The sequence below is a fragment of the Grampus griseus genome (genome assembly GCF_964374135.1).
Source record: "Grampus griseus genome assembly, chromosome: 1".
NCBI lineage: Eukaryota > Metazoa > Chordata > Mammalia > Artiodactyla > Delphinidae > Grampus > Grampus griseus.
The window spans coordinates 140527747-140553583 of NC_139017.1; the positions used below are offsets into that span (position 1 = coordinate 140527747).

Sequence of the window (25837 nt, forward strand, 5' to 3'; positions counted from 1 at the left end):
AGAAAGCCAGAATAGAAGTTTTGCTGATCAACAGATTAGACCTGTTTGGTTCTTGTAATAGGTATGTCTCTAACACAGAGATACTGCATCTTGATATCAATGTCTGATTAAATATCTATAATATAATATATAACTCCCTTTAGTCTGCTTCTGCTTATAAATTTGGCATCCCATATAGCTTGCTTTCAGAGACTATATGTACTAATGCACTAATGAGATAGCCTAAATATGCAGTCTCCTTAACAGTTATATATCTTGTTATGAATAAACTGAAAATTAGCTTATGTAATAGTTACCACAACGTACATTTAGTGAATATTATTATATGTCAAACACTGTCATAAACTTTAGCTTTTTGTTAATATTTACTAAGCACTTATATGCCAGACACTGTGCTAGTGCTTTAAATATAATATTAATTAATTCTCACATCAATCTTATGATATAGGTTCTTTTATTATATCCATTTTGTAATTGAGAAAATAAAGGCTCAGAAAGTTTTATGTAACCTGCCCATGGACTCACATATAATAAGTGGGATAGAGAGGATTCCCATCCAGGTCTGACTCTAAACGCCATGCATTCTACCAGTTACTATAGATCTGGTTAATTTAAGTTTTCTTTCAAAGATTTTCTGAGCCACAAAGGCTGAGTGTCAAATCAGTGATCCTTCTGAACTCAACAGTATAACTGCCACTCTACAAATCCTCACAGCAATACTTCAGAGGGTGGTACCCCTGCTTCTGAACTACTGCTGGCATGTAAACCCCTACGTCATTAGATAACAGATACAGGTCCACATCTCTTATCTGAGACTTTCAGATCAAATGTGTTTTGAAATTCACAATTTTTGAAAAGTAATATACATATAGTACATAAACTGTGTCACACCTGCAGTGGAGTCTGAAGTATTAAGCATTTAATTAATTTCACAATTCAGCAAACTACTACTTAGATAGTACAACATATATTTACACTAAGTATGACAGAGATTATAAATAGTCACACAGTTCAAGACAGGCTTTACTTCCAAATGAGAATATAATAAATTTAGGAAAAAAACTTCTGGAATTCAGAGACTGAGGGATTTCAGAATTATGGGTAAAGGACTGTAGACCTGTATTTTGATCTAGTGAAATCTTACATTGTAAAGTCCCAGGTCTCTCACTATTTCTTAAAAAGGACAATTTTATCTTCAAGTCAGAATTTCAGGCCAGTAGAAAGAGAACCACTTTCACAGGGTTTAATTAAGCACAGCTATGATGGCAGGGATTGCACAACCTTTCTAAGAAAAAGTTAAATATTAAATACTAACTAGTAGCCTAAGTGCTACAAATTATTTAAGGTATGTTAATATATATTGGACCTCAATGTATATTTCCTATGTTTGTTTAGTTTTTCAAATACTGCCCAAAATACTAAATAGTGATTAATGTTATTTCACAAAAAAGTGATTGAAAGAAATGATGGGGGTGTGTTAAACTCCAGGTGGTTTATGCTGTATATTAGTACTTCTCTCACCAAACTGTGCAGTGATAATCCATTATCATCATTCAACTCCACTTTTCTATTAAAAATTGCCAAAAATGTTTCTCCTTATTTGGAAAAGACTAAGTCAGGGCCCAAGATAATAAGATAATGGAAAGATGAACAGCAAGAAAAGCACTACGAAGATGGGAAAATTTGTACAATGCAAAAATTTTTTAACATCTTTATTGGAGTATAATTGCTTTACATTGTTGTGTTAGCTTCTGCTGTATAACAAAGTGAATCAGCTATACGTATACATATATACCCATATCCCCTCCCTCTTGCATCTCCCTCCCACCCTCCCTATCTCACCCCGCTAGGTGGTCACAAAGCACCGAGCTGATGTCCCTGTGCTATGCAGCTGCTTCCCACTAGTTATCTCTTTTACATTTGGTAGTGTATATACGTCCATGCCACGCTCTTACTTCGTCCCAGCTTACCCTTCCCCCTCCCCGTGTCCTCAAGTCCATTCTCTACGTCTGCGTCTTTATTCCTGTCCTGCCCCTAGGTTCTTCAGAACCACTTTTTTTGTTGTTGTTAGATTCCATATATGTTAGCATACGGTATATGTTTTTCTCTTTCTGACTTACTTCACTCTGTATGACAGACTCTAGGTCCATCCACCTCACTACAAATAACTCAATTTCGTTTCTTTTTATGGTTGAGTAATATTCCATTGTATATATGTGCCACATCTTCTTTATCCTTTCATCTGTTAATGGACACTTAGGTTGCTTCCATGTCCTGGCTATTGTAAATAGTACTGCAATGAACACTGCAGTACATGTCTCTTTTTGAATTATGGTTTTCTCAGGGTATATGCCCAGTAATGGGATTGCTGGGTCATATGGTAGTTCTATTGTTAGTTTTTAAAGGAACTTCCACACTGTTCTCCATAGTGGCTGTATGAATTTACATTCCCACCAACAGTGCAAGAGGGTTCCCTTTTCTCCACACCCTCTCCAGCATTTATTGTTTGTAGATTTTTTTGGTGAAATGCAAATTTTTTGTGTTGTTCTTGTATTGCCAGAACAATAGCCAGAACCATGGATTTTTGAAGTCTTAGTCCTAATTCTAAAACTCATCCTTCAGGTCCCAAATTAGAATGAGGCTATGCTCCAAAAGCTCCTTGTTCAAATTTAGGGTTTAGAACCCAGAACAAATTTTTGCAAAGAAACTGTTAAAAATGGTTCCCAGGTTAGCTAGGAAAAGCACTCAAAATACAGCATGTGAATATCAAAAGATATGGGGAAAGTTGTTATAAATTCAAACATTGCCTAAGAAATTATTTTCTTAAAGAATTTCTCTCAGATGTTGGTGCTCAAGGGAAAGCAGGATTATGAGCAAGAATAAGGAAGTAGGTCAAGAATTCAAGAACTATGCCAAAGGACTTAAGAAACTTTCAAGGACTTGAGAAGTCAATGATCTGCAATAGACATACTTTACTTTTATAATCAAGAGGGAAAAAAACACTTTTTAAAAAGGCAATTTAAAAACACTCATTCTTTTTTTTTTTACATCTTTATTGGAGTATAATTGCTTTACAATTCTGTGTTAGTTTCTGCTTTATAACAAAGTGAATCAGTTATATATATACATATGTTCCCATATCTCTTCCCTCTTGCATCTCCCTCCCTCCCATTCTCCCTATCCCACCCCTCCAGGCGGTCACAAAGCACCGAGATGATCTCCCTGTGCTATGCAGCTGCCTCCCACTAGCTATCTACCTTACGTTTGGTAGTGTATATATGTCCATGCCTCTCCCTCGCTTTGTCACAGCTTACCCTTCCCCCTCCCCATATCCTCAAGTCCATTCTCTAGTAGGTCTGTGTCTTTATTTCTATCTTACCCCTAGGTTCTTCATGACATTTTTTTTCTTAAATTCCTTATATATGTGTTAGCATACGGTATTTGTCTTTCTCTTTCTGACTTACTTCACTCTGTATGACAGATTCTAGGTCTATCCACCTCATTACAAACAGCTCAATTTCGTTTCTTTTTATGGCTGAGTAATATTCCATTGTATATATGTGCCACATCTTTATCCATTCATCCGATGATGGACACTTAGGTTGTTTCCATCTCCGGGCTATTGTAAATAGAGCTGCAATGAACATTTTGGTACATGACTCTTTTTGAATTATGGTTTTCTCAGGGTATATGCCCAGTAGTGGGATTGCTGGGTCATATGGTAGTTCTATTTGTAGTTAAAAACACTCATTCTGAACCGACTTGTGGTTGCCAAAAGGGAGAAGGGGTGGGGAAGGGATGGATTAGGAATTTTGGGTTAGAAGCTGCCAACTATTATATATAGAATACATAAACAACAAGGTCCTACTGTATAGCACAGGGAACTATATTCAATATCCTGTGATAAACCATAATGGAAAAGAATGAAAAAAAGAATGTATATATATGTATATCTAAGTCACTTTGCTGTACAGCAGAAATTAATACAATACTGTAAATCAACTATAATTCAATCAAAAAATAAAAAAGGGGCTTCCCTGGTGGTGCAGTGGTTGACAGTCCGCCTGCCGATGCAGGGGACGTGGGTTCGTGCCCCGGTCCGGGAGGACCCCACGTGCCGCGGAGTGGCTGGGCCCGTGAGCCACGGTCGCTGAGCCTGCGCGTCCGGAGCCTGTGCTCCACGACGGGAGAGGCCACAACAGTGAGAGGCCCACGTACCGCAAAAAAAAAAAATTAAAAATTAAAAAAATAAAAATTAAAAAAATTTTAGAAAGAATAAAAACACTCATTCTTTATCAGGTCTAATTAACATGCAAGCACAGAACAGAATGGTGGGTTGGTCACAAAGAATATCATCACCTATCTGAAATTTACACTTCATCCTCTTCTGCGTGACTAAAATTTCAAAGTAGAATTAGCTTCAAGAATTTGCCACTACATTTCTGTGCTCACATTTTGTGAATTAAAAAAAATCATCAGGGCTTCCCTGGTGGCGCAGTGGTTGAGAGTCCGCCTGCCGATGCAGGGGACACGGGTTCGTGCCCCGGTCCGGGAAGATCGCACATGCCGCGGAGCGGCTGGGCCCGTGAGCCATGGCCGCTGAGCCTGCGCATCCGGAGCCTGTGCTCCGCAACGGGAGAGGCCACAACAGTAAGAGGCCCGTGTACCGCAAAAAAAAAAAAAAAAAAATCATCAATCAACAAATTCTAAGACTTAGCATCTGCTTCTCCTCCCCTTCTCTAGTAGGCTTTCAGTGAACTGGAATGGAAGAAGAGTCTTTTGTTTATCCTTGGCACTTCAAAGGGGATGATTTAAGTCCCTATCTTACAACTTAGATGTAAAAGGATTCAGTACTTTTTAATGATTAATCAATGCAGTTTGCACTTTAGAAGAGCCTCCGAAGAACATTTATTTCATTGTGATAATGATGTAAATTAGTTATTACCTGTAAGCAGACTAGTGATAACTTGGGTTTATTTTCATTTTAAAATATCAATGCTAGCACAATTCAGGATCCGCAGACAGAAAGAACATTCTATCTGGAGTCGGAAGGCTTAATCACATACAGAGAAACTACCGTGTGATCTCTTACGTCTCAATTTCTTCATGTGTAAAGGAAGTAAAAACTATTTCGTACTATTGTTCATTCCATAAATATTTATTGAATATTCACTAAGTGCCAGGCACTGCTCTAGATACTAAAGACAAAATGATGAACATAAGTCTCTGTTGTCATGGAACAGAGACTTACATTCCAGAGGGAATGCTTACATTCCAGAGGGAAATAGACATAAACAAACAAACAAAATAATTTTAGCAGCTAACAAGAAATGCTATGAAAAAATAAAACAAGACCATTGTGCTAGTGACTGACAGTGAGGCCTACTTTAGATGGTTGTTAAGGAAAGACTTCTCTGAGCAGTGACGCCTAAATGAAGACCTGTACACCAAAAAGGAATCAGCCATGGTACAGCCATGGGGTAATATCAGTTCCAGGAAGCCAGAAAATATATGCAAAGGCCTGAGGCAGGAACAAGTTTGAGGTGTTTTAGGAACACACAAAAAAAGCTAGAGTGGATAGAGAGTGGTGAGCAAAAGGTTTACTGTAGAAAGGTAAGTGGAGAAAGATCATAAAGCCATAAGTCATAGTAAAGAGTTTGGATTTTTTCCTATAGTCTAATATTAGAGAATTTTAAGCAGGGGGAAAAACATGATCTTTTTTTTTTTTTTCATTTTTTTTAAAGATCACTTGGGCTGTTGATAGAAAATGGACTTTAGAGCACAAAAAGGAAACAAAGAGAACAGTTATGAGGTTTTTGCGATAGACCAAGTGAGACATTATGGTGATTTATATGCGATAGTGGTAGCAAGAAAAAATGGGAGAAGTTATGAGGCTTAATGAGGCAATGTATTTGACAATATTAGAAAATACCTACGACAATGATTAATATAGTAGAGGCTTGTGGCACACTGTATTTTCCAAAAATGGCCTATAATAGTATTTCTCATCCCACAAGCTCTTCTAGAACTTTGCCACTCCCTCATTAAGAAGTGGAGTCTTTTGGGGCTTCCCTGGTGGCGCAGTGGTTGAGAATCTGCCTGCCAATGCAGGGGACACGGGTTCGAGCCCTGGTCTGGGAAGATCCCACATGCCGCGGAGCAACTAGGCCTGTGAGCCACAACTACTGAGCCTGCGCGTCTGAAGCCTGTGCTCCACAACAAGAGAGGCCGCGACAGTGAGAGGCCCGCGCACCACGATGAAGAGTGGCCCCTGCTCGCCGCAACTAGAGAAAGCCCTTGCACAGAAATGAAGACCCAACACAGCCAAAAATAAATAAATAAATTTATAAAAAAAAAAAAAAAAAGAAGTGGAGTCTTTTGTTTGTGGGTGGGTCTTTGTAACTGCCTTAACCTAGCAGACTGGGTGGGACATAATACAAATTATTGTACATTCTCTTCCAGCACCACAAACAGCATGGGAATCTTAATCTCCCAAAGCCAGATGACTGAGATCTCATTACGTAAGGATGAAGGAAAAGTGATATCCTTTGTTCATTTTGCTACTTGAAGAAATGCAATACAAAATGGTACAACAAATTATATAGAAAACTTTTAACAAAATGCTCTTAGGTTGTAGAATATCATGTATAAAATGATTCCATTTGTACAAAATATACATAAATGTGTATATAAGCACAGAGTTGCTAGGAAAGCTATTCTCCAAAACACAGATAGTAGGATTTCCGGTAGAACTTTCCTTCCTTCTACCTAATATAGTTTTCGCTATTGTTTAAATTTTTAAAAATTAAGATTATGTTGTCATCTCTTCAAGAACAATAAAACTATTTTTTAAAGCTTTAAAATAAAGAGTAATGTCAAATTCTGCAGAGAGAGCGATATTAAAACTAAGGGTAAAAAGCACCCACTGGGTTTAGCAACAAAGCTATCATTGGAGACCTTTGCCAGGATTTTCAGTGAAATCTGGAGGTAAAAAGATTGCTGTAAGGTAAATGCAAGATGGATGAATAAAGACAGACAATGTAGAAGACTCTTCCAACAGGTTCACCTATCCTGAAGAAGAGAGGTTAGGATAGTATTTCCAGGGAGACACAGAATTAGCAGAGATATTTTTCAACTTGGGAGAGATACAGTCCATGTTAATTTGTTAATGAAAAAGCCAGTAGATCCTAAAATTCATATAGAAATTCAAGGAACCCAGAATAGCCAAAACATCTTGAAAAAGAACAAAGCTAAAGCCCTTACACTTCCCAATTTCAAAACTTACTACAAAGCTACAGTAATTGAAATAGTGTGACACTGGCATAAGAATAGACATAAAGATCAATGGAATAGAACTGAGAGTCCAGAAATAAGTCTTCACATGGTTTATGGTTAACTGATTTTCAACAAGAGTGTCAAGACAATTCAATGGAGAAAAAATAGTATTTTCAATATATGGTGCTAGAATAACTGGTTACCCACATGCAAAAGAATAATAAAAATAATGAAGAATATAAAGTTTTTTAAAAATAATGTGACCATTAGCTCACACCATATACAAAAATTAATTCAAAATGGATCAAAGACCTAAATGTAAGAGCTAAAACTAAAAAACTCTTAGAAGAAAACTTGGGAATAAAACTTTGTGACCTTAGATTAAGCAATGGTTTTCCAGATATACCACCAAAAGCACAAGCAACAAAAGATAAATTAGACAGTCAAATTAAAAAATTTTTGTGCTTCAAAGGACACTATCAAGAAAGTAAAAAGACAAACCACAGAAAGGGAGAAAATATTTGAAAATCAGGTATCTCATAAGGGACTTGTATCTAGAATATATAAAAAATTCTTACAACAAAGACAACCCAATTTAAAAATGGGCAAAGGACCCAAATAGATATTTCTCTTAATAAGATTTACAAACAGCCATTAAGCACACAAAATGATGCTCAACATCAATAGTCACCAGGGAAACACAAATCAAAATATAGTAAGATACTACTTCACACCCACTAGGATGGCTATAATCAAAATGACAGACAATAACAAATTGTTGGCAAGGATGCAGAGCAACTGGAACCCTTATACACCTAGTGGGAATGTAAAAAGGTGCAGCTGCTTTGGAAAACAGTCTGGCAGTTCCTCAAAAAGTTAAACAGAGTTACCGTATGACCTGGCAATTCCACTCCTAGATATATATCCAAGAAAAATGAAATATATTTGGAGATATATATCCAAATATATATCCACTCCTAGATATATATCCAAGAAAAATGAAAACATATGTCCACACCAAAACTTATGTACACACAAGCGTTCACAGCATCATTAATCATAATACCCAAAATGTGGAAACAACTGAAATGTTCATCAGCTGATGAATGAATAAATAAAATGTGGAATATACATATAACAGAACATGCAGCAATAAAAAGCACTGATATATGCTACAATATGGATGGACCTTGAAAACACCATGTTAAATGAAAGAAGCCATATTAGAATTATTTAAAGAATACTTTAATAATATGATTCTATTTATATGAAATGTCCAAAAGAGGCAAATCTACAGAGACTGAAAGTAGATTAGTGGTTGCCTAGGGCTAGGGGTGAAATACTGGAAGTGACTGTTAATAGAAATAGGGTTTCTTTTAGGGGTAATGAAAATTTTCTAAAATTGATTGTGGATATGGTTATACACTTCTGTGAATAAACTAAAAATAAAAAGCTCATTGAACTGTATCTTTCAAAGAGATGGTATATGTATTAATATCTCAATAAAAAATGAAAAGCACCAGGCAACCTAAAAATTTACTAAAATTTTCCATATGAAATTGTTACAACTATGATGTTTAGTTGTTATACGGCAAAATAAATATTCTTAAAATAAACAACAAAAGTCTGTACATAGAAAGGAAGAAGTTGAAGACATACAGAAGAGAGGGAGGAAAGCAGAAAAAGGAGAAATCTATAGACTGAGATCCTCAAAAAATGTGTGAGCAGATGAAATCCAGAACACCCAAGGATTACCTCTTCCATCATGACAGAGAAGGATAGGCAGGAAAGTAAGTATACCAACAGGTGGGAGTACGAGCAGTTGAGAGTGTTTCCACCAAATGGACTCTATTGTCTCTGGGAAGCATGGCATCTTCTACGAGTGATGGAGGAAAGAGGAGGATTGAGAGAGACTGTAGAGGTAGTTGCCAGAGTGACAAACCAAATATTCACCCAATATTTTATTTGCCCATCTGTGCCATAAGAGTAATGCTAAAATAAATTAAATTAAATAAGTGGACAATCTTAGGGTGAAAGCTTAATGTGAACAAAACTCTGGGACACAGAATATCAACTTTCATAATAATCTTTGTCATGTGAATGGGAAAAAATTAATTATGAATACCTCAAAATACTTTCCTTGAATATGATTCCATTTATATGATTCCATGTATCATGTAAACTTAACTTTTGCAAAAAAACTCTCCAGAAAGTGGGCATAGAGGGAACCTACCTCAACATAATAAAGGCCATATACGACAAACCCACAGCAAACATCATTCTCAATGGTGAAAAACTGAAAGCATTTCCTCTAAGATCAGGAACAAGACAAGGATGTCCACTCTCACCACTATTATTCAACATAGTTTTGGAAGTCCTAGCTACGGCAATCAGAGAAGAAAAAGAAATAAAAGGAATACAAATTGGAGAAGAAGAAGTAAAACTGTCACTGTTTGCAGATTACATGATACTATACATAGAGAATCCTAAAAATGCCAGCGGAAAACTACTAGAGCTAATCAATGAATTTGGTAAAGTGGCAGGATACAAAATTAATGCACAGAAATCTCTTTCATTCCTATACACTAATGATGAAAAATCTGAAAGAGAAATTAAGGAAACACTCCCATTTACCACTGCAACAAAAAGAATAAAATACCTAGGAATAAACCTACCCAGGGAGACAAAAGACCTGTATGCAGCGAACTATAAGACACTGATGAAAGAAATTAAAGATGATACAAACAGATGGAGAGATATACCATGTTCTTAGATTGGAAGAATCAATATTGTGAAAATGACTATACTACCCAAAGCAATCTACCGATTCAATGCAATCCCTATCAAATTACCAATGGCATTTTTTACGGAACTAGAACAAAAAGTCTTAAAATTTTTATGGAGACACAAAAGACCCCGAATAGCCAAAGCAGTCTGGAGGGAAAAAAACGGAGCTGGAGGAATCAGACTCCTTGACTGACGAGAGTATTCAAGGAAAACAAAAGATATAAAATTTCCATATACTTCTTCCCACTGGTTCTACTTACCCTCTTAGGAGGCTTCTTTCTTTTCTTTTCAGGGCATTTAGATTAGATACAATTTTTCTTCTGTTCCTTTTACAATTCTAAAACTACTATATTAAGATTTGGATTATTACTATGTACCATGTAAGCTTAATAAAAATCATATTTGATATATTCAAAAACAGTTTATTTAGAAAAGTATAAATTCACTTTTAATTGTTTGATGTGAGTGGTGCTGATATCCTTCTAGGAGAATCTGAGACTCCCTCCTTAACATCTTTGCAAGAGAAACACATATACTTAAGCTCTTCAAAAACCTAAAATCCAAGAATTAGATGACAGATTTCTTTTTTAATCACCTTCCAGACATTGCTAAGGATTGCCAAATAACATTTAAATGTGTTTAGGTTACCAATGGTTTTGAAATTCAAAGTCACTATGAGTCTGTTTCAGTTAGCATGTAACAGCAAAGAACATATTATTTCTCTAATGATTCCTTTTACAAAGACTACCTTGAGTGGCCCTGATAACTTACTAACTCACTATTTCTAACATTCTCTCCGAAGTGTTATAAAAACAATACAAATCAAGAAAGAGTGTTAAATATTTATGGGTAATGACTAAACAAATCATATTTTATAATCTCAACTAGTTCCTTATACAACCTGATTAATCTTCAACATGTCCCTAGTTATTCCTTTTTCCAGTTCCCATGGCCATTGATCTAAATGTTTACTACATTCCTTAAATCTTGACTCTACTCTCATTTTTAACATGGACCCTGCTTCCCATCCCTACAACATTTAAGCATACTCCTACCTTAGAAACCCCTTCCCCTCAATTCCATATTCTTCTCTGCCTCTTTCACAATGAAACATCTTGAGTAATCTACACTCATTTTCTCCACTTCTTACCTCCTATTTAGTCTTCAAACCACTCTAATCTGGCTTCCACACCCACGACTCCATGGAAACTTCTCTCTTTGAGGGCATTAGTGATGTTCAAATTGATCAATCCAATGGATATTTTTAAGATTTCATCTATTCAATTCTCTCAATAGTATTCAAGGTAACTCACTATTCCCACATTGACTGCCACATTCTTCTGGTTTTTCTCTGATACCTCTGGCTGTCCCTTTTCACTCTCCTGTGCAGGCTCTTTTCTCTGCCAATCCCTTAAATATGACTGTGATGGCTTAAAATCCCTCCACAAATTCTTTGACACTCCTTTCAAAAGGTAGAGCCTAATTCTCCTGCCCATGCCTAAAATTCCCATCCCCATGAGCATATGAGCTGAACTTAATGATTCGTTTCTAATGAACAGAATAAGTCAGAAGTGATGTCCTCAGACCAGGTCATACTAAGCACTTTGGCTTCCTCCTGGCTCTCACTTGGATTACTCCTTCTGAGAGAAGCCAGATGCTCTATCATGATGACACTCATGTAGCCTAACGTAGAGGCTGGCTGGTGAGGAACTGAGGCCACCTTCCAACAGCCAGCAAGAAACTAAGGCTTTCTGCCAACAGCCGTGATTGTGAGTCATCTTGGAAGCAAATCCTCCAACTCCAGTCAAGCCTTTCAGGTGACTGCAAACCTAGCCAATGTCTTGACTGTAACTTCATGAGAGACTCTGAGGCAGAACCACCTAGCTAAGTCACTCCCAAAGTTCTGAGCCACAGAAACTATGCAATAATAAATATTTGTTTTAAGTGGCTAAAATTGTGGGTAATTTGTTACAACGCAATAGATATCTAATCCAACGGTGTTTCTCAGTGTTCTATTCAAAGCTCTCTATTATTCCCACTCACTCTCTCAACTCTCCATTTGTGTAAAGCTAATATTTACCTGTAACCCAGATTTTTTCCTAAGTTCCAGACTACACGATATCTTTACATCAATTTCAACATGCCCCAAAGCAACCACCTTTCTCACCTCAACCTATACTTCTTATCCTTCCTATCATCATTCATCAAAGGAAATCTAAAATCCTGGATTTCATCAGACTCCTCCTCCCCTTTCACTCACATCCAATCAATCACTGAAATCCTGTCAATATGACTTCATTATTTTTCTGTAACCATAGTATTCTTTAAAGAATACAAATCTTGCCTGAAGCTATTGATCAATTTTAAAAATCAGAGAGACAACCAGACATCATGTGCCACTTGATGTACAGGTTCCCCTGCTACCTGAAAGTACAGTGTTCCTATGAAACCTTCCTGAAATGGCATAAAGCAAAGAAGTAATAACCTTAGGACACATCTTTCTAACGGATGCACAAAATAAACCAAGGTAAAGCAAAGATGCTCACAGACACAGTTCAAAGCTATGGCAGTTTGATGCTGTGTAGTTCCCAGGGACGGAGCTTACTGGCGGCACTCTTGCTGCTTGGGGTACTCACTGCCTCTATAACAGCTCACTGCAAAAAAAAACCTCTGAATGCTATTTTTGCTTTTCACCTATTTTCCATAAAAGCAAAAATCCTCTTTGGATTTCTTCTGGTTAGCAAAAACAGGTAATAATATAGGTCTTTCCTCAAAGTGAAGTGGGGTAAAGCAAACTCTCAAAAAGCGGGAGATACCTGTAATATGTTCCACCTACAAAGTATTCCTGCCCAAAGGAAAAAAAAAGTTAAGCTTCTAGCTCTAATTATAAGTTTATAGGAAACATGGAGGACAAAGGAACATGTATAAACATACCACAAGAATATTATCAGCAAAATCCAGAATGTAGAAAATCTACAGAATAATTTGCTGTCTTCAATCAATGAATGGCAGGACTTCCCTGGTGGCACAGTGGTTAAGAATCCGCCTGCTAATGCAGGGGACATGGGTTCAAGCCCTGGTCCGGGAAGATCCCACATGCCACGGAGCAACTAAGCCCGTGCACCACAACTACTGAGCCTGAGCTCTAGAGCCCGCAAGCCACAACTACTGAGCCCATGCATCACAACTACTGAAGCCCACATGCCCTAGAGCCTGCGCGCCGCAACTTCTGGGCCTGAGTGCCGCAGCTACTGAGCCCGCGTGCTGCTACTGAAGCCTGCGCACCTACAGCCCGGCTCTGTAACAAAAGAAGCCACCGTAATGAGAAGCCCAAGCACCACACAAAGAGTAGCGTCTGCTTGCCGCAACTAGGGAAAGCCTGTGTGCAGCAATTAAGACCCAATGCAGCCAAAAAAAAATTTTTCATTGAAAAAAAAGCAAATGAATGACAAAGAAAAAAAGAGGGAAGGAAGACCTATAGAGTAAAAGAGACTCAGTTTTATATGTGGATCTTATTTGGAATCCTGACTCAAATAAACCAACTGGTGAGGGAGAGGCATTTGAGAAAAAAATCAAGGAAATTAAACACTGACTGGATAGTTGAAAATATTAATAAATAATTATTATTATTTAGTTGTAATAATGGTATTGTGATAACATTTTTTAAGAGAGAAACCTTAACATTTAGTAATACATACTGAAATATTCACAAATGAAATAATGAGTTCTGGGATCTGCTTTAAAGTAATCCAGTGGGCTAGGAAGGAGCTATTGGGAGGATTAATAAGACAAGGTTGGCCATATGTTGATATTGTACAAGCTGGATGACAGGAATTCATTTTACTATCCTCTTCTGTGTATGTTTGAAAGAAATTTTCTATAATAAAAGTTTTTTTCTATAACAAAAAGTGCTTACAACACTTAAATGACTTTCCACTGCCCTGGCAGGGTAAAGTTCAAATTCCTTAGCATGGTTGATCAAGAAAACCTTTCATTATTGGGCCCCTGCTTCTCTCTCCAGCTCCTCTCACCATTGTCCACCACACAGCCCAAACTCCAGGACTAACGAACTCCTTACTCTTGTCTCCTCGAAAAACATTTATTCCCTCTATCTCAAGCACTTTTCTCTCTCTGCTCACATGGCTAATCTCTATTCACCATTCAGGTAACAGCAAACCTACTTCTTCTAGGAAACCCTTTCTGACCCTCCAAGACAGAGTCAAGTTACCCACCTCTGCACCTCCCAAAATCCTATGCTTCCCTTATCACAGCTCTTACCTGATATACACGGCAGTGGACTCTAGGTATCACGAGACTATGGACTATATCCATCTTATTTACCATTTTAACCCTTCTTCTTAGCATAGTGCCTGGCACATAGTACATAATCAATAAACATTTGATAAATTTACAAAAGGCACGACCTCCATTAACTTTCTAACCTTCCAACTCCTCACATATCTATATCTCACATAATCTATATCATGTATCTATGTCTCCCTCAATTTTCTTTCCTTTCTTGTCTTCCTTTGTGATCATGATTCACCTAAACGGTTGGCTGTCCACACAGTGTTCCCAAATTTATATCCTTAGCCCTCCCTGGGCATCTCACCTAATAAAAATTCAACAAATTCTGTGCTATAATCTAACAGATCTTCATCTCCAGGCCTGACCTATGGCTCCAAATACCTTCTGGACTCAATCTCCTGTTATCTCCCTACACACCTTTACACTGAAGCTGCTCAGAAATTCTCAATATCTTAATGCATTTTATGTTCTCAAGTTTCCCAATTTGTACATATTTCCCACTGCCTGAAATGCCCTTCTTCTCTTCTACCTTTAAGTCTCGGCTCAAATGTCTCTCTAGCCTTTTTTAGGCAATGTGCCCACAGCAGTCTACTCTTACTTCTATTGTAGAATTTACCATATTGTTTTGAAATTATGCTTAGCTGTCTGCTCTGCTAGATTGTGAGTTCCTAAATGGAAGGGACTCTCTCCTTCGTGCTTGTACCTCCAACGTATATAGTAAAGTGCCTATTAAAAAGTTCCATATAAATGCTTGCTGAATGAATAATTGTTTTTAATAATTAAAAGACTGAGCTTGAGCTGAAAAGATTGCCTAATTCTACTTTTCTAAAGAAGGTAATCAGTTTCTCTGTTCCTGTATTGGTCAGAATAATATACGAAACTCTTTTGCAAAAACTGAAAATTTATGTATTATGAAAATAAAAGAAATGTAAAGTAAAAAGACCATCCATTCCCAGAAGATAGGTTTGGGTCTGGGCCCAGGTCCAGAAGACAAGATCTAGGCTAAGGTGAGGTTTGGGTGAATCTATTCAGTTCACAGCAATTCCTGTGATCCTTTCCAACCCTGAGATTATCCCAATATCAATTCTTGGTACAGGCTGACTCTAAAACAAGGCCAATTTAGTTTAGTCCAGGGTTTTCATGGCCACCCTAGAATAGGCCTGCAACCACAGAGCCAGACCAGAGCCCGAGTGATTTGGGAAACAAGGAATAGAGTAACTTGCTATTTACTGCTCTGGTTAAAATGTTGTGCAACTAATTCAGATACTCCTCCTAGAAGATGCAGATCCAAGTTAACAGCCACATGCAAATCATTAAGATGTACCTTCATCCTTCCAAATCCTAATGTACTGAAACAATGTCCAAGTGTACAGAATTCATTGCCAACATTCAATGTTTCCTATTTTCTCTTTAGGTGAATACTTATCCTTTTCCCATCTCTTTTTTTTTTTTTTTTTTTTTTTTTTTTTTTGCCGTACGCGGGCCTCTCACTGTTGTGGCCTCTTCCGCTGCAGAGCGCAGGCTCCGGACGCGCAGGCCCAGCGGCCATGGCTCACGGGCCCAGCCGCTCCGCGGCATGTGGGATCCTCCCGGACCAGGGCACGAACCCGTGTCCCCTGCATCGGCAGGCAGACTCTCAACCACTGCGCCACCAGGGAAGCCCCTTTTCCCATCTTTACTGGACCTCCTCTAATTTGGGATTGAGTATCATTTTATTTTCACAAGATCATTTTATTTTACAGTATTTCTCTGTGGTTTAGCTGCTGGCAAATACTTTAACACCAAAGAACAAGAAAAAAAGCTTCTAAATATCCATTAGTGAGAAATATGATACCTTCTTCTGCTGGCAGGGATGATGTTTTTATAGTCTAATCTCAGAAGGGAGGATAAGTAATGGGGTGGGGGAAGGTGGCAGGGAAGAAGTATAATTTAAAAAACCGTATTTAGTCAGTAAGACAAAGAGAGATTTGTCAAGATATTCAGAAAGTAAAAGGGCAAGGAGGCAGAAAAAGGATATGACAAAGGAAGAAAAACAGGAAAAAAAGAAGATTCTGTCTGCGCTAGGAGTTCCCAAGAACCCCAGCTTGGGGCCTCTCCAGTGTGACCCTAGATTCAGACCCACACAAAGTTGGGATTTGTAGAGTAACTTCATTCCATAGTGCCACTCACTGAAATTACTCTACCTTGAATAGGCTGGAAAGGTTCAAAAGGATTTTCTGATTATCACTTCTACTGAAACCCAATATTACTCTTCATTTATCTGAACTATGGGATTTCATAATTCCAGAGTTTTCAGGATACAATGTTCATTTGCCTCTCTTTCATGGCTACCTAAAGATAATCTTGAACAATGTATTTAAACTTCATTCAGGTTTGGTCTTTTTTTTTCCCTTTAAAAATTATGTAAAGAAAGGAAGTTGATGTTGAAACTTATACTTGTTACTCCTGCAGGCTTGTCTTTAGTAACTCAAAGATTGCATTTTTCTCCTTCCTGTAGTGAAGTGAAGTGTAATGGAAAAAGTAAAAAAGCCAGTTATTTAGAACCCTGATAACACTGCTTACTGCTAGCTCTGTGATCGTGAGCAAACTGCTTAAAAGCCAGGAGCCTCAGATTCCAAAACTGTAAAATGGGGATAATGAATACCTACCCTGCAGAATTATCGTGAGTAAAATGAATTAAGGGAACCACTAGACTAGAAGATAAGCTCCACAGAAAAGGAATGATGAATATATTGATCTCTGTTGATTCTTGCTCACGTGCACACGCGTGTGCACACAGACCCACACGCCCCTAGCCTAAAGCAATAACAATTAACATGTAGTAGGCGCTCAATAAATATTGTTTAAATTAACGAAAAAATACTAGCGTCCCCATTTCTCTCATTGACATTAACCCTCCTTCCATAATCAGAATTTTTTTTCCTTCTGTCTTCTATTATTTTCCAAAGCCTTCAGGACATTCTATTTTGTTCTTTTAAGAGGCTTCTTCCCTCTCATTGGCTATTATTAACTAGACCATTAACCATTCAGAGACAGTACTTTTGGAAGTAATTTCTCTAATTCCACCCACCTTCCATTTCTAATGCGTCGGGGGTGGAGGGATAGTCAGAACATAAGATTCATAGCAATTCATGGACCTTCCCACGGCCACTGATTCGTGTTTAACGACACTGAAGCCCTTAACTCGGCCCTTCCCGGAATATAACTTTCAGGAGACATCGCACTATCCAGTCTCTCTTCGCTAACAAGAGAGTCCTGTGTAGGAAATCCTCCGCTCTCAAAAGTTAAGGCGTCGCTCACGCTCGCCTCCCGCGGAATGGAGGCGTGAGTCCTGTGAAGAGACGTTCAACTTGGGCAGACCTGCGAAGGCAAGTCACTTCAGGACCCGGCCAAGCTCGTCAGACCACTGCTCTAAGAAAGCAGCGCTCCTCAATCCCTGGAGGGAAGGTAAGGGGCGCGGCCGTTTACAGGGCCTGGGGGGACAGTACCAAATCCATGATTAACAAGGGGAAACCGCACGTACCGCGCGACCGAACCCCTCAAACCACGACTACAACCACCCACCCACCTACAACAGCACCCCACTCCACCCCCCCAACAAACACCCGACCCTAAGAAACACGGCTCGCCCCCAGCCCATAAATCATAAAGCCGGTGCCCGCTTATTGGCTGAGCCAGCATCTCTTTCACCCTCATTGGCTATCGGGGACGTAAAACCCTCCCCCACGAGGGAGCCCTCCCGTACGGCTGCACCCCCAAGCCTAGCAACCTCTTCCCAGCTACCAAAACGCCCGGTCCCCACCTCCACCCAGGGATCGCGACCCCCGAGGCGCTCGGGGCTTTGCCTCCGAGGACTTACTGTGTAATAGGAGAGCAGCCCTGCATTGTAGTCCAGCACGAACCAACGGTACTGCCAGCCCTTCATTACGTTAGTCCATTTACTCAGCGGCCCTTCCATGATGGACGCCATCTTGGGAGCCGCCAATGACAACAAATTGCCTGACGTCAATCGCCTATAAGGCATTCGGCACGCGGTGGGCGTGGCCGTCGCGGGCAGGGGCGGGGCCAGGGCGGGGCCAGAGGCTCCTTCTCGCCCTGGTGGACTCGGTGACCCCTGGCCCCAGCTATCAAACACAAAAAACGATTTAAAAAAAAAAAAAGGTTTTTTGGGGAGGATGTTGTGTGTAGGACTCCATACCTGAGATGTGAAGAACTCAATCATGAATACTGCTGTTAAGATTATTTATTAACATAATTTTACTGCCCATGATGATACCTTACACATCCAAAAGATTTCACATATGATATTCATTTAAGCAATCATTTCACAAACCCATTCATTTAATAAATACTTTTGGGGGCTTCCCTGGTGGCGCAGTGGTTGACAGTCCGCCTGCCGATGCAGGGGACACGGGTTTGTGCCCCGGTCCCGGAAGATCCCACATGCCACGGAGCGGCTGGGCCCGTGAGCCACGGCCACTGAGCCTGCGCGTCCGGAGCCTGTGCTCCGCAACGGGAGAGGCCACAACAGTGAGAGGCCCGCGACCGCAAAATAAATAAATAAAATAAAATAAAACAAATACTTTTTGTTTTGTACTAGATACTCTTAGGCTTTAGGGATTCAGCAGAGACTTAATGATGCGAACAGGAAATAAATAGTAAATTATACAGTATGTTACAATTTGGTAATTTGGAGAAAAATTAAGCAAGGAAAGAAGCAGAGAGTAGGGGCTACAATTTTAAGTTCCCAAACAGAGAAGGCCTGAATGAGAAAGTAACTTTTGAGCAAAGACCTAAAGAAAGGGAAGGAGGGAGGCTGGCAAAGGAACAGCAGATTGTTCATTGTGAGTGGAGCAGCGAGCAAGGAGAAAGTAGTTGGAGATAAGGTCAGAAAGTAAGGGGAAATCACGTAGAGCCTATAAGGACAATGGAAGTATTGTCCTACATATTGAGACAATGTCTGAGGTCCTGGGAATGCAATGCTGAAGGAGACAGAAAGGTTCCTTGCTAAGAGCTTAAATTCAGCGATGGAAAGCAGACACTAAACAAGTAAACAAGAAAAATATCTAATAGTGATGAATGCCTTGCAGAGAATTTAAGCTGGGGTAATAGGGAGCCAATGGGTAGCTACTTTATATTAGGTGGCTGTGAGTGGTGCCTCAGGAAATGGCATTTAAATTAAGATGTGAAGGGTAAGAAAAAGGGAACTAAGAAGCAGGGCATTAGCTAAAAGTGGCTGTGAGATCAAGGGAGAGGTTTTCTTTGTCTTTAATTTTTTAATTTTTAATTTTTTGCATTTAAAAGTATTTTGTATATTCAGGTACTGTGCTGTGAATCCCTCCTCTTTGCTGATAACAGAAGCTCTAGGAGAAAGAATATCACTGGGGGAGCTAAACAGAGCACCTACTTGCTAGCTAATCAAATTGGGTGAAGAGCTAAAGTAAGATCAAATTTATTATGCTTGATCTGCTTGATACCTTTTTTCTCAGTTTTATTGAGATATAATTGACATATAACATTGTGTAAGTTTAAGATGTACATGACTTGATATATATGTATATTGTGAAATGATTATCATACTACATTTAGTTAACATCCATCACCTCACCCCATAATTATTTTTCATGTGATGAGAACTTTTAAGATCTACTCTCTTAGCAACTCTCAAATATACAATACAGTAAAGTTAACTATAGTCACCATGCTTTACACTACATTCCCAGAACTTATATATCTCATAACCAGAAGTTTTAATCTTTTGACCAACTTTTAGTTTGATGTAGTCCCACTTGTTTATTTTTGCTTTTGCTGCTTTGTGCTTTAAGTGTCATGTCCAAAGAAATCATTGACCAGACCTATTTCAAGAAGCTTTCCCCTGTTTTCTTCTAGAAGTTTTATGGTTTCAGGTCTTACAATTAAGTCTTTAATCCATTTTGAGTTAATTGTTGTCAGTGGTTTAAAATAAGGGTCTAGTTTTATTCTTCTTCATATGAATTTTCCCAGCACCATTTATTGCAAAGACTACCTTTCCCCCACTGAATGAGCATTCTTGGCTCCCATGTCAAATATTAGTTGACTGTATATGCATGGGTTTATTTCTGGGCTCTTGATTCTGTTCCACTGATCTATATATGTTTTTAATGGCAGTGTCATACTGTTTTGATTACTATATCTTTGTAATATAGTTTGAAATCAGAAAGTGGGATGCCTCCAGCTATGTTATTCTTTCTCAGGATTGCTTTAGCTAAGCAGACTCTTTTGTGGTTCCAAATGAATTTCAGGATTTTTTTTTCTATTTCTGTAAAAAATGCCACTGGAATCTTGAGAGAGATTGCATTGAATCTATAAGTGGCTTTGGGTAATATGAACATTTTAACAATATAATTCTTCCAGTTCATGAACATGAAATAGCTTTCCATTTATCTGTGCCTTCTTCAATTTCTTTCATTAATATTTTATAGTTTGCAGTGTACCGATCTTTTACCTCCTTGGTTAGATTTATTCCAAAATATTTTATTGTTTTTTGTTTCTGTTGAAACTGTGTCCCATAGGGTTAACAGAAGCTGGAGCCTAAACAGAAATCCTTGATTGTGTCTTACAGAACAGCAGATAAGGAAACAACTTGTTAGTAACCCCACTGTTTGTAACCTGCCTTTACTGATTAAGTCTGCTGTCAGTTTGTTTGATTTTTTTTTTTTCCTTTCTCTAACTGCATACCCTCCAAGCTTCACATAGCCTAGGTGATATATCACTGTACTTCTTAACCATCCCTACAGATAACCTTCTGACATATGGGTCACTACAATAAAAGGAGCTTAAGTTGTTTTCCAGAAATTTGGAGTCAGCTCCTGCCCAGTTCAGACTGGCTAAGACTAGTGGGGACCACTGACCCTAAAACTGGGCCTGCTCAGAACACTGAATACCTCACCTTTTCCCTACCTCCAATCACATTTCCCCACACTGAAAACCACCCTGCTTCTTTATCCCATAAATATCACAGGCCTGTCACCCTTGGGGAGACAGGTCTGAAATTTGTTCTCCTGACTCCTCGCTTGGCTTTCTCCTGAATAAACCCTTTCTGTACTGCAAAGCTCCATGTCTCAGTTTGGCTTCCTGCAGGTCGGGCAAACAAACTTGGTTTGATAACGCTATTGTAAATGGGATTGTCATTTTTACGTTTTTTTTTTCAGATAATTTATTGTTAGTGTATGGAAACACTACTGATTTTTGTATATTGATTGTATCCTGTAACTTTTACTGAATTTGGCAATTAGATCTAACTTTATTTTGTGAAGTCTTTAGGATTTTCTGTATATAAAATCATGTCATCTGCAAATGGAGAAAATTTTACTTCTTCCTTTCTGATTTGGATGCCTTTTATTTCTTTTTCTTGCCCGATTTCTCTGGCAAGGACTTCCAGTACTATGTTGAATAGGAGTGGTGAGAGTGCGCACCCTTCTCTTGTTCCTGATCTTTGAGTAAAAACTTTCAAGCTTTCACCATTTAGTATGATGTTAGCTGTGGGTTTGTCATACATGGCCTTTATGACATTGCAGTATATTCCTTCCATACCGAATTTGTTGAGAGTTTTAATCATGAATGAATGTTGAACTTTGCCAAATGCTTTTTCTACATTTATTGTGATGATCATATAATTTTTACTTTTCATTTTATTAATGTGATGTGTCATGTTTATTAATTTGCTTGTTGAACCATCCTTGCACCCCCAAAATGAATCTCACTTAATTGCTGTGTATGATTGTTTTGATGTGCGGTTGAATGTGATCTGCTAGTATCTTGTTGAGAATTTTTACTTCTATATTCAGAGGGATATTGGCCTAAAGTTTTTTTGTTTGTTTGTTTTCACGTAGTGTCTGTGTCTGGCTTTGATATCAAGATAGTGCTGGCCTTGTAAAATGAGTCTTGGAGTGTTCCCTTCTGTTCGGTTTTTTTGAAGGGTTGAGAAGGATTGGCATTAATTTTTCTTTGAATGTTTGGTGAAATTCACCAGTAAAAACAGGAGCTATACTTCATCCATAGTAATAAGTATGGGAGAGCAGTGAGTATGGGTTCAAATGCCATGGATTGGTAGTTTGGTGGTAGAGAAATAAATAAGCTTCTATCTGCTTTTAGTTGAGGAGAGGCTCAAAGCTTAGTGGTAGGAATGTGGACTCTAATGCCACAGTACCTAGGTTTGAATCCTCAGGCCCATTAGTTAGTAGCTATATGATATTAGGCAAGTTTTCTAACTTCTCTGTGCCTCAGTTTCTCCATCTTTAAAATGTTGATAATAAAAAGTTGTCTTCAGGATTAAATGAGCTCACACATATAAAGACCTTAGAACAGTACCTGGTAGATACTGAACGCTCAATATATGTTAGTTTTTAGAATTTTCTGAAGAAAATGTGGCATGAAAAAAGAGGGGATGATTTGAAAGTGTCATTTCAAAGAGTGAGAAAACAATAGAAGTGGAGTAGGATTGCTGGGCAGTGTTGCATATCCATTTAAGATTTATGGTCATGGGGACTTCCCTGGTGGTCCAGTGGGTGAGAATTTGTGCTCCCAATGCAGGGAGCCTGAGTTCAATCCCTGCTTGGGGAACTAGATCCCACATGCATGCTGCAACTAAGTGTCCGATGCTGCAACTAAGGAGTCCTCATGACGCAATGAAGATCACGTGTGCTGCAACTAAGACCTGGCACAGCCAAAATAAAATAAATAAATAAGTAAATATTTTTTAAAAAGATTTATGATCATGAATTTAAAGTGAGACCAGTCAACAGGGATATCAGCTTTTCTTCAGCAATGTCATGCTGTTCAGGAGTAAGCTCAGAGTGTGTAGAGAGCTGGATTTATCCAAGTGAGCAAAGTGAAGAGAGAGGACAATTAAGTTCATAGTGATATCCAGGGGTGTGATTATGATTATGTACTATGAAACCTAGTTTAGGTAAGGAAGGAAGTGAGAACAGGAGGATGAGTTACCCTGGCTCTGCTATTTTGGCTGTGGGGTCTTAGGTAAGCCTTTGTAGGACTGAAATTCCTCTTCTGCAAGCATGAAGGTAATCATCTCTATCTAATTTAAGTAGTAAATAAGAATATATCTGAAGGGGATAGCAGCCAATAAAACTACCTTCCAGTTTCCCCCTTCCTTCCTTTTCTTTGGGATAGCCTCTTTCTTAGATTTTACAGTTCAACGGTTTGTTGAAAACAAGGCACATGTTTAGCACCTTCAAGAAAGCTAAAGATGAAGAGATACAGTTCCTATCCAGTAGCTAACCAAGGGCATGAAACATCCATGCAACCGAGTGTAATACAAAGCTACTCTCTTTTCCTTTTAGATATATATATTTTTTCTCACTAATTCCACCATTTATTATCTACCTTGTGTCAGGGACTGTACCTTGAACTGTGCCAGGAGTGTTATATATCTTATCACATTTAATCATCACAATAACCCTATGAATGTGTTAGTTTCCATATTTTACAAATAAGGAAAATGAGTTTCAAAGAGATTAACCCACTTGCCCAGTACCTATTAGTATTAATTGGTGAGTATCTGAGTCCAATGTAAACACATGTCTATCTTTTTGCTATGCTACGTGGCCTCACCAAAAGACACTACACAGTTCTCGTAGAAACTTAATATTCCAGAAACATTATTCAGCAGAAAACCTCATGTTGCTGATGTCTTTTGGCATAAACAAAGTGTTAGGATCTTGAAATATTATTATTCAGACTGAGTTAAAAGAATCACAAAGTGTCAGTTACTACTCCTCCATTGGCTTCTTAAGAGCAGAAACCAGATCATATTAATCTCTGTGGCCCTAGAAACTAGCCCAATGCCTGGCACACAGAGGTATTTAAAATTTGTTGTTTGATCTGAATTATGTATTCTATTAAAACTAACTTACTGGGACTTCCCTGTCGGTCCGGTGGTTAAGACTCTGTGCTTCCAATGCAGTAGATGCGAGTTCTCCCTGGTCGGGGAACTAAGATCCCACATGCCACACAGCGCGACCAAGAAAAACAAAAACAAAACAAAAAAACCCAAAAACTGACTTACTAAGTTCCAAGTTCTGTGCTAAGAACCATCACCTACATTTTCTCCTTTAATTCCAACATCAATCCTTTAAGATTTGTATTATTACACCCATTTTACAGATGAGGACATTGGGACACATGGTTATTAAATGGCTTGCCCAAGATCACACAGCTAATAAACAGAACCAGAATTAGAATCTAGGGTTTTTTTTACCCCACATCCATTCAACCCCAGCTGCAAGTTATATTTGCATTGTCTATGTGTAAATAAAGGTCTTGGACTTGACACAGGCAGCATCATCAACTTCTAAATCAGCTTTAACTTTTGTCAGGCTCACGGAGGCATCAGCAGGCTCTACTTAACTTCAAATGTCAAAACATAGGTCGTCAGGAAGAGCCAGGAGCAACGGCAGTTCTTGACTCCTAAGACCATGTCCAATTGCACAGCACTTTTTCTACATTCTACACCACGTGTCAAACTACATGCTTTAGATCATCAGCTAAAATTAAACATGGTGGATACACGGCAGCTCTCATTCCCACATTCCTCAGTGACTGGCCTCTCTTGGAATGAGGTGGAAGCTGAAGCAGAGCAGGAAATGAGGATCAGACTCAGAATCAGAAGGTAGAGATGATGTTTACCGTTAAACATCATACGGTTACCAAGGACAGGTAATTTATCCTGCCACTTAGAATATCAATAAATGTTAAACTAAAGATGAGATTTTTAAAAGATCAGGAACTTCCCTGGCGGTCCAGTGCTTAAGACTCCGCGCTTCCACTGCAGGGTTCGATCCCTGCTCAGGTAACTAAGATCCCGCGTGCCACATGGCCAAAAAAAAAAAAGGATCATTTTGGTAGCAAAACTGACAACAAGGCTTCCCTGGTGGCACAGTGGTTGAGAGTCCGCCAGCCGATGCAGGGGACACGGGTTCGTGCCGCGGTCCCACATGCCGTGGAGCGGCTGGGCCCGTGAGCCATGGCCGCTGGGCCTGCGCATCCGGAGCCTGTGCTCCGCAACGGGAGAGGCCACAACAGTGAGAGGCCCGCGTACCGCAAAAAAACAGACAGAAAACTGACAACAAATCAGAGATGTGTAAGACTGGAAGCAAGAAGACAAACTTTTAAAAAGCTAAGCAAGTAGTAGAAATAGTCTAAACGTGAACAATGGGAACAATGACAGCAGGGATGGAGAATGGGAAAGATACTGTACTGCATATTTACTGAGAAACATTTTGGAAATGAGATTTTAAAACCCACTAAACAATCAAATTAGATGAAGAGGGAATAAAGGGAGGGAGAGATAAGATCAAGTTTTCAAATTTGCACAACTGAATAATTATTTAAGTAATCAAGTTTTTTTTTTTAAGGAAGAACAAAAACGGCATTTCTCAATATGAAGTTACCTTCCTCTACACAGCTGTTT

The 25837-nt window shown here is 38.8% G+C and overlaps 1 protein-coding gene across 4 annotated transcripts in view; it reads right to left on the reverse strand.

The window, feature by feature from the left end:
• The window catches only part of OSBPL9 (oxysterol binding protein like 9), a gene marked incomplete at its 5' end in the record, with an annotated part of 170263 nt that extends 151869 nt beyond the window's left edge, over nt 1–18394 (reverse strand). For 2 of the 4 annotated variants that reach the window (XM_082651728.1, XM_082651726.1), the window contains one exon: nt 18230–18394. In XM_082651728.1, the coding sequence (XP_082507854.1) occupies nt 18230–18394 (165 nt within the window). The remainder of the gene's footprint in view (nt 1–18229) is intronic. The other 2 variants (XM_082651727.1, XM_082651725.1) reach the window with 1 other exon arrangement.
• Between the last annotated feature and the right edge of the window lie 7443 nt (nt 18395–25837).